This window comes from Neomonachus schauinslandi, chromosome 10 (assembly GCF_002201575.2).
Source record: "Neomonachus schauinslandi chromosome 10, ASM220157v2, whole genome shotgun sequence".
Classification (NCBI taxonomy): Eukaryota; Metazoa; Chordata; class Mammalia; order Carnivora; family Phocidae; genus Neomonachus; species Neomonachus schauinslandi.
The window spans coordinates 49,478,214-49,490,775 of record NC_058412.1 but is presented as its reverse complement, the minus strand read 5'-3'; the positions used below and the strand labels follow the sequence as shown (position 1 = coordinate 49,490,775).

Genomic DNA, 12,562 nt, shown 5'->3' with positions numbered 1-12,562 from the left:
ATACCCGCTGGTGAGATGGCATAACCGGAGGCCGGGTTAGATAACAAACTAGGCAGGTTACCCAGTGCTGCCCGTGACATGGGGACAGGCCCGCAGGCGTCAGGAGGCAGCCACGGGCTTCCAATCCACATGCCTGCAAAAGGACGTCAGAGTGGGCACAGAGCCCAGGGCAGATGAGGCAGCTGTCCAGGCTGAGATCAAGAGCCACCCTGGGCCTGGACATGACTTGTGAGCAGGGCCGGCCTGGACCAGGAATGGGGGACCATCGTTAACTCTAGACTGCTGAGGCTCCCCCAAACCCTGGGCTTATATGTAATCACCCACCCACCCGGTTCCTGTCTGTGGAGGCCAGAGGGGCTGCAGCTTTGTAGAGGAGGCCCAAGTTGGGGAAGCATTGTAATCTGAGTCCATATCGTCCAATCCCTGATGCTCTGGAGAGCCAGGAGGACCAGAAAGGGAGGGAGAGGGAGGATCTGATTAGTAAGGGGGCCGAGCAGCAGGCTCACACCTAGAGCACTGTGCTACCCACCCACCAGATGGACACTGCAGGCATCACCAACAGGAGCCAGAACTGGGAAGCACGGCTAATGCCAAGATCCGCCCCCCCCCCACTGCCCCTCCTCCCAGCTCCCTGGAGGCACATAGGGGCTTTCAGCACAGAAAACAAAAGAGGCCCAGGAAACAGGACAGGCAACTTTAAGCTACTGAAGGGAGTAGAGAGGAGAAATGTGGCCTCATTTGCCAAAAACTCTGGATGCTGGAGGGAGTCTCAAGAGGCCAACCTCAGCTAGAGGGTGCTTGGGTTGGGAGCCGACGCAGGGTGAGGAAGGGCTGGGGGGCTGAACTCACCCCTGACAGGTCCAAGAGGAACTGCTGAGGTCTGAACACCACTTTGGTCTAGCGAGGGCATGTCAGGTCATGCAACCGAGGCTCCTCAGTGCCCATGCCAGAGGGAAGTACTGTGCTCAGGGATGATTTGGTCACGGCCTGTCCTTCCTAATGGCAGCACAGATGCCTGAAGATAGACCCTGTCTAGCCAGCACTGTCCTGTCTCTCATCACCCCCCAGGGCACTGCACAAGGACGTCTGGCCAAGGTGCTCCATCAGCTCACACATTTGCCCTCCTTTCAAGTGGCCAAGTGGAGCACATTCATCTGGACTTCCCCTGGAAGGGCCTGCTGTCTCTGCTCATGATGTGCCTCCTCACCTGGACACCTCCCACCCACGGCGTCTCCTGGCCAGCCCCTTCTCATCCCTCAAATCTCAGGCAAGAATCTCTTCCAAACAGTTTGGGCAGGTTACACCTTCCTCTGCTCTCCTACAGTATCATGGCTTTTCACAAACATTCCCTAGATTCTGGGGGTCCATGAAGCAAGATTTTTGTCTACTTTCTTCCTTGTTCTCTCCCCCAGGCTCCAGCACCAAAACTGGCCTGCAGGTGCTCCATAAATACATATTAAATGAACTGGGGTGGGGAGAGCTGATGGCTAAGCCACCTACCCCAGGAACATTCGGCCAAGCACTAGTGTGTCATGTTGGCAGCCCAGAGCCTCAGCATGGGCTTTGCACCTAAAGGTGTTAGAAGGCAAGGGAAGTGCCTCATAGAGTTACCAAAAGAATGGAAGAGGAGACAACAGCAGAGGAGGGACAGCTACATGGTTTTGGATGGAAAATAAGTAGAGTTTTAGTAACTGATCCAGTAGAGAGGAAGAGACCATCCCCTAAGTGCCTGCAGAGCGCATGCTTAAAGAGCCAGTCCATTGCCCTCAAAACACCAGCAAAGCTCAGGACTTGGAGGGACCAGGAACCTTAGGAAAAAAGGGCTAATCATAAGGCTAAACATAGGGAATTGGTTAAAAGTCTGTCCTCAAAGCAGTAAGATCCCAAGGTCTTTGCCATATAGCAAGGTGACTTTTACCACTCTCACCTGTGTTCCCCAGATGCTGGAGGTTTATCAGCCTTCTGGAGAAACTGAACCCAAGTGATCCCAGACTTGGGAACACCAGCACAGTGGAGGATGGGAGTAGGTGAGATTCAAAGCAGGGAAATTAATGGAAGTCTGCAAAGCGAATATTGGGACTCCAGCCTCCTCTCCCTACGTGGATTCCAGAATGCAGAGAGATAAGATGGCTACTGTATTCACAAAACAAGAAAAGAATTCTATTAAGAAGAATTTTAAAAATAAACAATCAAAGAGCTCTTGGAAATTAAAATTATACTAGCTGAAGTTAAAATTTCAGTCAGTATGCTGAAAATAAACTCAGGGAAATTTCTTTCAAAGCCACACAGAATGACAAAGTGATGGAAGAGAAGAGAAAAAAATATAAGACAATCTAAGTGTCAATCTAAAATGCTGAATATTTGACTAATAGGAATTGCAGAATAAGAAGAAATTATCAAAGAAACAGTATAAGAAAATTTGCCAGAACTGAGAGTAGGAGTCTTCAAATTAAAAGGGGTCACCAGGAACCCAAAATAATGAATTTTAAAAAGAGATGGCATTGTGGAATTTCTGAAATAAATTTAATAGAGAACATACTAAAGATTTCCAAAGAGGGAAAATGGGTTACTTGCAAAGAATCAGAAATGAAATGTATCAGATTTCCAAAAGCTATACTGACGTGAGAGACAATAGAGCAATGTCTTCAAAATTCTGTAAGAAAATATCTGTCAACCTAGAATTTTCTTCTCAGCCAACTGTCAATTAAGACTGAGTGCAGTGGTGCCTGGGTGGCTCAGTCGGTTGGCGTCTGCCTCTTTATTTCTGCTCAGGTCATGATCTCAGGATTGTGGGATCAAGCCCCACGTCAGGCTCTGTACTGGGCATGGAACCTGCTTAAGAGTCTCTCTCTACCCCTTCCCCATTCTCTCTCTCTCTGTCCCCCTGCCAAGAAAAAAAAATCCTTAAAAAAAAAAAAAACACTGAGTGCAGAATTAATTTTCAGACATAAAAGGACTCACAATTTTCTTCCCATTTACTCTTTTTTTAGGAAGCTACTAAAAGAGGTCTTCCACCAAAATGAAAGTGTACATCAACAGGAAGGCCTGGAGCTGGAGGAGTTGGATACCAGAAAGGAAAATTTCAGAGGGGAAAAGGGAACTGAAGGACAGGAGTTTTCAGATTGAAAGGAGGCACTGAAAATATCAAAAGTCTCCTAGAGGATGTAGTAAGAGGTAGAGACCATGCCAATGTGAAAAACTGAGGCAATCATTAACTCCAGGTAAAACATAAAGTTGAACAAGAGAGAAAACAAGAATTAGTAAATGCTATTTATATCATTGTAATAATGTGAATCGTGAATACCTATAAACCCCCAAATCCATAATAACTATTTTGGGAGAGTGATGAGGATGGGGAAGAGACGTGTGTTTTTTAATGGGGGTAAATAACAAGACAGTTGAATCCAGCTGAATACAAAATAACTAGGTGAAAAATAGGACTATAGATAAGCACATTAGTTCGACATGGATTTCTATCTGAAGAAATAGCTAAAAGTATTTGTTTCTGGAGAAAAGGAATGGGAATTGAGGAGGGATGGGGGCAGCATACTATTTTTCCTTCAGGTATTTTAGTACTATTTGATTTTTTGAACTATGCACACATATTACTTTTGTGGTTTTTTTAAAAGATTTTATTTATTTATTTGAGAGAGAGAGCAAGCAAGAGAGCACAAGGAGGGGGAGCAGCAGAGGGAGAGGGAGAAGCAGGCTCCCTGTTGAACAGGGAGCCCAATTCGGGGCTCAATCCCAGGACCCTGGGATCATTACCTGAGCCAAAGGCAAACGCTTAACCGACTGAGCCACCCAGGTGCCCCTGCGCACATATTATTTTGAAAAAAAAAAAAATTAATTAATTTTTTAAAAGATTTTAAAATAAAGTTTGTAAACAAAAAGAAAAACTTTGGCATGTTAACCATCAGTCCCTATAATCATTAAAGTAGCCCTACAGTGCATCCCTCTACCTTTCCTTCAAACCAAACACAACCATTAACATTTCACTTAGCTCTAGTTCACGTTCCTACCTGATATAAAAAAAGAAAAATGAAATTAGTATTCTAGCCTAATCCCCACTATCCTCTCTTGTCTTTCCCATCCTCAAGCTGAACTTTTGAGTAGTGGTATACTAGTAAATGTTTAAAAATCAGTTCTTTTGGGAAGAAAGTCTTGATTTGAAGCATTTGCCAATTTCCATGGTAGAAATATTCCCACATGGCTGATTTCAAGCTACCACTGTGACGTCACTGAATGTGGAACTGGGAAGAGATACACACATCAGCTCCAGGAAACTACTGCCTTTGGGTCTCACTTGCCTTTTCAGCCTCCATGCTTCCCACGAGACCCAGGGTATGGGAGAGAACTGAATGTCTCCTCCAAAAAGCCAGAAGTCCACATGGCTATGTAGAAGCATAGAAGTGGATAATGAAGGAAAGAGAGTGGTTCTGGCTGCAGGGAAGGGGATGTGACTTTGCCGCCTTCCTGCCCCCTCCCCCCCACTTCCAGCAGAATTACCTGTTCATTGGTGACGCCTGGCCGCAGGGTCCCATGCTTGTAGTCCTCCAGCAGCTGCACAGCCTCTCTCAGACGTCTCTGCAGAGGAAAGAAAAAAGACATTGAGGGGCACAGATCCAAGGCTCCTGCAACTCTTTCCCTTGCAAACAATAAAGAAGGATACAATTTAAGTGTCTTTCTATAGGAAAATGGCTAAATGACAGTGGTCGGATAATACTATAGACTATTATTGGGCAGTTTAAAAAGATGGACACTCCAATATCTGCCATGCCCCATTCTCTTCTAGAACCTTCTTACGTCCCCCTCAAGAGGTAGAGTCTATGTGTCCTCCCGCTGATTCTGGGCAGGCCTTCATGACTGCCTCAACCAATAGAGTATGGCTGAAGTGAGGCTATGTGACCTCTGAGGCTATGTCACAAAAATGCCTTGCATTTCCACCTTGTTCTCTTGGGATGGTCGCTCTTTTGGAACTCAGCCATCGTACTGTAAGGAAGCCCGAGCAGCATATGGAGAGACCCACCTGGACAGGAACCGAGGCGCTGGCCCATGGCTACAGCTGAGCTATCAGCTGACAGTCCATACCAACTCGCCAGCCGTGCAAGTGAGCTATCTTGAAATGGACTTTTCCTGCCCCCCATCAAACCACCCTAGTGGACGCCGCAAGAAACAGCGATAAACCATCCCCTCTGAGCCCTGTCCAAACTGAAAACCAGTGAGCAAAAGAACTGAAGTGTTTGAAGCCACTATATTTTGAGGTGATCTGTTACATAGCAATGAAAGGCTGATATACATAATGAAGTCAGATGCCAAAGAGTATGTATAAAGTTCAAAAACAGGCAAAGCTAATCTAACTAACATGGTGGAGGTCATGATAGTGTTACTTTTGGTGGGCGGGGGTGGTGCGGGGGGGTGGAGCAGGGTGCTGACTTGGAAAGGGCATGAGGGAACCCTTTGAGGTAATGGAAATGTCCAATGTCTTCATCTGAGTGGTGGTTACATGGGTATAAACATAAGTCAAAATGTATTAAGCCATAAACTTGGGATTTGTGCATTTTATCATATGTATGCTATACCTCAAAAAATTAACAAGAAACAGACAACAGCCATAGAAGGCAGCGTATGTCTGAGGGACCCAGACATCAGGGTTGTCCGGTGTGGGTAAAGAAACCCAGTGAAGCTGCCCTGTTCCCCCCTTTTTTTTTTTTTTTTTTTTTGTTCCCCTTTTGATAGAAGGACAAGGCTAGCTGAGGATGGAAATGCAGAGACCTCAACAGAAGCCCCCTGGTCTGAAGGCAGGATGCAACACCAGGAAGGGCTTCCAGGGGGCAGACAGGGTGTTTGCTGAGCCAGCGGATGGGGCAGTCCCATAGGATGGGAAGGAACAGCCGACTCACCGCGGGCCCAGACAAGCCAGTCAGACCACGTGACCCGTCAGGCCAGCAGGTGAAGTACCTGTGGACACTGGTCTAATCCAGGGCATCAGGGAGCAGGGAAACTTCTTACTTAGGCGCGGCCTGACTGCAGGAGAGTACTGCCCCTCCCCCTTCAAAGGTTTGCATATCAATTCCAAAATTCCAGAGTCTCTTCCCAGAATCTGTTTCCAAAGTGGAGATAGCTTGGTGGGATATTTTTGGCAGGGGTGGGGTGGGGGTGGGGCAACTAACCCATGCTGTTTGGAGAGAATGTCAGAAAACAATAGATAAGCACAAAAGATCGTTTTAAATCCCTCATCAACACACTACCTGAGATAACCACCGCAGAAGTGAGAATGGTTTAAACAGAGTGAGGACGATTTTCGTCCTGGATTTAATGCATTTGTTTTTTAACAAAATGGGATCGTGTTGACTGTTTTAACTTCTTAAGGTCACATGGCCACAACATGAGAAGTTTAGTTTTTGTACCCAGAGTTTAGTCAGACCCTTGCTGTGTGCCCCCAACCCGCCCCCCTGCACCCCCAAAGCCTCACAGTGATGGGGCAAGCTCCCCACCCCAAGCCTGCTTCCTCTCACGCCACAGCCTCTGCCACGGGACAATGAATGCTCTACTTTCCAGTGCTGAATGGTGAATGGCCCCGTGTTCTCATTATTTTCCCACTCCAGGGATTCTCCCGAGTTCCTATAACAACCTGGCCAGGCTCCATCTCATTTGACACAGTCATCAAAGGGAGGCCTCCTGCCACAAGAATAAGTTCCAAAGAGCCCGATCTTGGCATGGGTTGAGGGAGAACTAAATCCAAAGTTCCTGAAGACAAGTCTGAGAAATTAGGACTGGAGGAAGCTAGAACATGCTTTTCTGTTGCTGGGCCTTACTAAGCCTCAGCCAGGCCCCTCTGTCAGAGGCTGAGGGGCTGGGGCTCCAGGCCCCTCTGTGGGACAGCCAAAGCCCCAGGACACTTGCTTTAAAAGGTCCCTGAGGCCTGACTGCTCTGGGGGCTGGGCTCTTCATGGCAGAGAACGGGGCCATTACCGGGGAGACCTGAGGGATGGGAGGAGGGTCTCCCTGCTTTAAGCCCTTCTCTCACTCCAGTGCATTGTGAGGCTTGATGGAAGAGCCCTGGGCACTGGAGAGGTCTGGACAGCTGGAGGTCCGTGGTGGGTGAACTTTGCAGGAAGTCTTTTCAACCAGGAACAAACAGGCAGCCAGGCCCTGAACGCAAAGGCAGCAAGGAGCGGATGAAAGGCTCCTCTAGAGCCTTGGGCCAGGGGGAGAGTCGGCCCATGTTGCTTCCCAGACTCCCTCTTTGGCTTGCCTGCCTCTAGCTCACCTGCCAGAAAGTGTCACCTTGAGGTTATCTCCTGTATTTGATGGGGGCATGGTCTCCAGAAGGTCCTTCTGGAAACACTGGCACCTGGGAGGTCTGCTCCAGGGCAGAGAATTTGAACAGAGGAGAAGCCTGGCCTCGAGGGTCCTGCCCCAAAGCCCTGAGGGGTAGGAGAAGGAAGCAAAGGGGCAGACATGGAGTGTTAGGGTGGCGGCCAGAGAGGGCAGGAGACCATGCCAGACAGGAACAGGGACAGAGGGACCCAGAAAGGGAAGGACACAAAAAGGAAATCTGGAGAAAGAGTCATCAAAAAGTCCCTCGATGGTGATGCTCGTTTGACAATCCCAAAATTACAAGAGACCGTGCCCTATTCACACAGGATGTGGATAAGAACACCCCTTTGCGTGTATCTATCATAGAACCATCTAGGCCACCCCCTCTCTGAACTAATTGCGGCCAGAAAAGGAAGGGCATTTCCATGCCCAGGGTCCCAGAGTGGGTGGGAGGTAACGCAGAAATCCCCTCAATCCCAGTCTGGGCCATTTCCACAAAACATCAGCATGGAAGACCATCCTATCCTCGTAACAGTAACTGAAAGGGTGGTCTCCCAATGATTTCAAAGCAATGCCTACATCCCCCAAAGCTGATGCCTACGGGGACAGGGCACCTCAGGTAAGAAAAGGAAGGGTCTTTTTTACCCTCATTCAAAGCCAGGCCTTACCTGACACAAACTGGAGCATTTAAACTTTAGGCAAAGTGGAGAATTTGGGAGTCCCAAAGCTTGCAGAACTTAAAAAAGAGAGAGAGAAAAAGAAAAGCAGCACCAGGGGCAGGGAGAATGAATTGGCAGTGGAGTGTTCGTGAGAGAACGAAGCAGGGATGGCTGATGGGAGGCAGGGGGAGGGGAGGGCAGCTGCCTAGGTCACATCATGCCTTGATTGCTCAGTATCTGATTGTTCTCACCTGGGTCAGTCTCGTACCTGCCCAAGGCACGGCCATGCACTCTCACCTTGCCCACAATGACTGCTTGAGCCATTTTTATTGTGGCCCCAAACACTGGGACTTGGGGCTAGAAGATAACGATTTATATGCAGAGTCCCAAGCCCTTCTCTTGTCTTCCCTCAGCCTTCTTAAGCCCCCTTCTTGTTCCCTCTCAGCAGTCCTAGGACCCCCAGGATTAAACGTCTGTGCTGAGATTGGTCCTTGGCTCCCTGAAGCCCCAGGCCACTGGAGGCCCCAAGGGAAGAGGAAACCAGGGACACATGGGGAGGGGCTCTGCCTTCCCTGTGGCTGACCTCTGGTCACCTTCAGGGGGCCCACGCAAGGCAAACAGAACTCTGGCAGCATGACAGGAGGTCCAACCCTTTAGAAAATAAATCTGTCCAGCTAGCCCAAGAACTTTAGAAACATTCAGCCCTCCAGCCTGGATAGCCTACTCTTGAGAATTTATTCTAGAAAATAAATGTAGCAGAAGTGAAAAGTGACAGGTCCAACACTATGTTTCTTGGAAAAGCAAAAGATAGGAAACAACCTATGTGTTAGATCAAAGCATCTAACTTTTAGACTTTAAAACTTGACTTTAAAAAAGTACAAAGGGGGTGCCTGGGTGGCACATTCGGTTAAGCATCTGACTCTTGGTTTCAGCTCAGGTCGTGATCGCAGGGTCCTGGGATAGAGCTCCACGTCCGGCTCCTCGCTCAGCGGGTAGTCTGCTTGGACATGGTCTCTCCCTCTCTCTCTGACCCTCCTGCTCGTGCTCTCTCTCTCTCTCCCTAAAATAAATAAATCTTTTTAAAAAATAAAAAATAAATTAAAATTATAAAGACTTGGATGGGGTGGCTGGGTGATGGACTTTGGGGAGGGTATGTGCTATGGTGAGTGCTGTGAATTGTGTAAGACTGATGAATCACAGACCTGTACCCCTGAAACAAATAATACATTATATGTTATCAAGTTAAAAAAAATTATGAAGACTTGGAAATGAATGAAAAAAGCAAATAAAAAGTGTTCAGTGTAAAAGTACACCAATAATGCATGCAGATAGACAAGAACTTGAAGTGTATAAAGGTACTGACATTTGAGTATTTTTTTGTTAAAAATTCCATTAAAGATTTTAAAATTAGAATATCAGATGCTGTCTAGAAGGCATTTAAATGGACATTCTCAAAGGGATTAAGAGTACATTTATCATGATGAGCACTGAGTAATGTATAGAATTGCTGAATTGCTATATTGTACACCTGGAACCAATGCTGTATATTGATTATACTGAAATTTTTTAAAAGTGTAGAGAAACATTATAATTAAAAAGTATCTAGTTGAGGGGCACCTGGGTGGCTCAGTTGGTTAAGCATCTGACTCTTGATCTCAGCTCAGGTCTTGATCTCAGGGTCGTGAGTTCAAGCCCCATGTTGAGCTCCATGCCCAGCATGAAGCCTACTTAAAAAAAAGTTTAGTCGATGAAAAATTAAAAAATAAAAATAAATAGGACATTGTCACTCACTATTATTGAGACTATAAACTGATATAATCTTGATACAGGTTGGTATAATCTACAGGGCAATTTGGCAATATATATCAAATGCCTTAAAATGTCTTTCATTCAGAAATTCCACTTCTAGGAATTTATCCAAAGAAAATAAAGAGAAACATGGGGAGATTTAACATACTATCTATAATGGCAAAAGACATAAACCACCCGAGTGGGTCACAATAGAGAAAATTATTAAGTACATTATAGAATAATCATATGATGGATTACTATGTAGTTATTAAATATATCTTGAAATAACATTTAATAACAAGGAGAAATGCTCATAATATGCTATATGGAAAAAAGTATATATCATGTATACATGTTATGTAAATGTAAACATATATATCATATGATTCTCTCTGTACATATTCTATATGAAGAGATAGGTATATATATACACATATTATATAAATCATCCCAATTTTGTATATATGCATACACCAAAATGTCAATGGTGACTATTTCTGGCAGGTGGGATTATGGGTTGCTTTTTTTTTTTTTTTAAGATTTTATTTATTTATTTGACAGAGAGAGCAAGACAGCGAGAGAGAGAATACAAGCAGGGGGAGCAGGAGAGAGAGAAGCAGGCTTCCCGCTGAGCAGGGAGCCCAATGCGGGCTGGATCCCAGGACCCTGGGATCATGACCCAAGCTGAAGGCAGATACTTAATGACTGAGCCACCCAGGCGCCCCTATGGGTTGCTTTTATTTTCTTCTTTAGGCTTTCATATATTCCAGTATTTAGGGATTACTACCAGAATCATATCACATCAGAAGGCACACAAAGTCAGTTTTTTTTTATGGCTAGTGATGCTAAGTTTGGCCACCTGATTAAAGTGGGTTCCTCCAAGCTCTTCACTATAAAGGGAACTTTTCCCCTTTGCTAACTAATCTTTAGGGTGAGACTTATTTGAGAACAGACACATCTCCTATTTCCCTACAACTTGTTACTCTATGCAAGTAGCATCCACTATGATCCTGGCCAGAGGCAGTTAGTTCATTGAAGGTTACACAATGGTTATTTTCTTCTACATTTATCAGCTGACATTCTTCGGTGAAGATGAGCTTCCCTCTCCCACACTTTTAGTATTACTATGGATTCATGGATTTCTCCTCCTCCTTCGTGTTACTGCTATTATTGACTCGCAGATGTATTATTATTACTATTATGATTATTTAGTGTGTTACAACCATTGCTTGTACTCTTCTTAATGCTCAGACTCTCCCAATTATGACTGCTGGGTTTCCCTTCAAGCCAGTTACTGTGTCTCCATCACTCTTTGAACACCCTCCTACTTTCTGTAGCAGCTCTCCTTGTCCTAGATGTGGATTTGGCCACCTCTCCAAGAAGTTCCAGTTTCTTTTTGTAGGTTGTGGTATTTAGAAACCAAGATCTGGGGGCGCCTGGGTGGCTCAGTTGGTTAAGCAACTGCCTTCGGCTCAGGTCATGATCCTGGAGTCCCGGGATCGAGTCCCGCATCGGGCTCCCTGCTCAGCGAGGAGCCTGCTTCTCCCTCTGACCCTCCCCCCTCTCATGTACTCTCTCTCATTCTCGCTCTCTCAAATAAATAAATAAATCTTAAAAAAAAAAAAAAAGAAACCAAGATCTGAGTGCTAAGTGTGTTCACTGTCACCAGGTTCATTGCTTATAGGCCCTTTCAATGAACAGAGTCAGGAAACTGGGAAATATAAACATAAATGTGTGTGTGTGGGTGTGTGACGAGTTCATATCCATACCTCCAATTCAATACAATATCACGTAGTTCTTTGTCCTTTCCCCTACTCCAGATCTGTATCCACCTACCTCCATGGTGAGAACCCTGGTTCCCAACTTCAATATAATTCCTTATCTATTCTATCCTATAATACACCCCAAACAGTTTCAGATTACAACACCAATACTCATATGGAGTCTGTGTTATTAACACTAATATTTCAGTTAGTTTTCTCTGCCCTTCAGGATGATAACCTGTCAACCATTCATTTCCTTAAATAATTACCGAATTTAGAATAGCAAATTCATCTTCAGTCCATAATTAAAAGTAACTTCGATGTCAGCTGGTACAGCTTTGCCCTTAGAGATCTAGATCTAATTCCATGACCTAGGTGCAAAGCCAAAGCTGGGACTTCTGCCAACTCCTGGTAGTTTTTTTCCTCAGGTCTGATCCTGCAGACACTGCACCATGACAGGAAACTCACAGCCCCTCAAGATCCGCCCCCCAAATAGTCTACTCTTGCAGAGATTTCAAGAACCAGGGGGACTTTACTGGCAACTTCCCAGGAATGATGGTGGAGGGGACAACAGTACAACACGTCAACTTTCACAACTCAGTAGGCATGACCAGTCTCAAGAGAGCCCCAGCCACTGGCCTCTCAGCTCATCCCAGATGCTTGCTCTCCTTCCCACTGTTACTCCCTCTTCCTTTTCTCTCCTCTCGGCAGGATCAAAAAAGCACCATCCTTCCCCCTCTCTCAAGCCTTGCTCCCCTGAAGCCTTGCTCAAGACATTCTTATGACAAAGACAGCCTTCTTCCTAAGAGAAATTATGGTGAATGAAATTTCCTCCACCTCATTACACATACAAGGGTTGGAATCTTTTTAAAGCTTGGTCAGTTACAAATGACAAACAAATTGCTGCAAAACTCTTTCAAGATGAGCCTATCCATCGACTCAGTGAATGCCTCTCAGAACCGGGTCACCAGATGGCTCAAGCTGCCCAGCATCTTTCTACCTCAAGGACCTCCGGCTTCCAGAACC

At 45.8% G+C, this 12,562-nt stretch overlaps 1 protein-coding gene across 6 annotated transcripts in view; it reads right to left on the bottom strand.

The window, feature by feature from the left end:
- Positions 1–12,562, bottom strand: part of SFXN5 (sideroflexin 5) — a 109,361-nt gene that overhangs the window by 82,444 nt on the left and 14,355 nt on the right. For 5 of the 6 annotated variants that reach the window (XM_021699089.2, XM_044918502.1, XM_044918503.1 and 2 more), the window contains one exon: positions 4,510–4,587. In XM_021699089.2, the coding sequence (XP_021554764.1) occupies positions 4,510–4,587 (78 nt within the window). The remainder of the gene's footprint in view (positions 1–4,509; positions 4,588–12,562) is intronic. The other variant, XM_044918500.1, reaches the window with a different exon arrangement.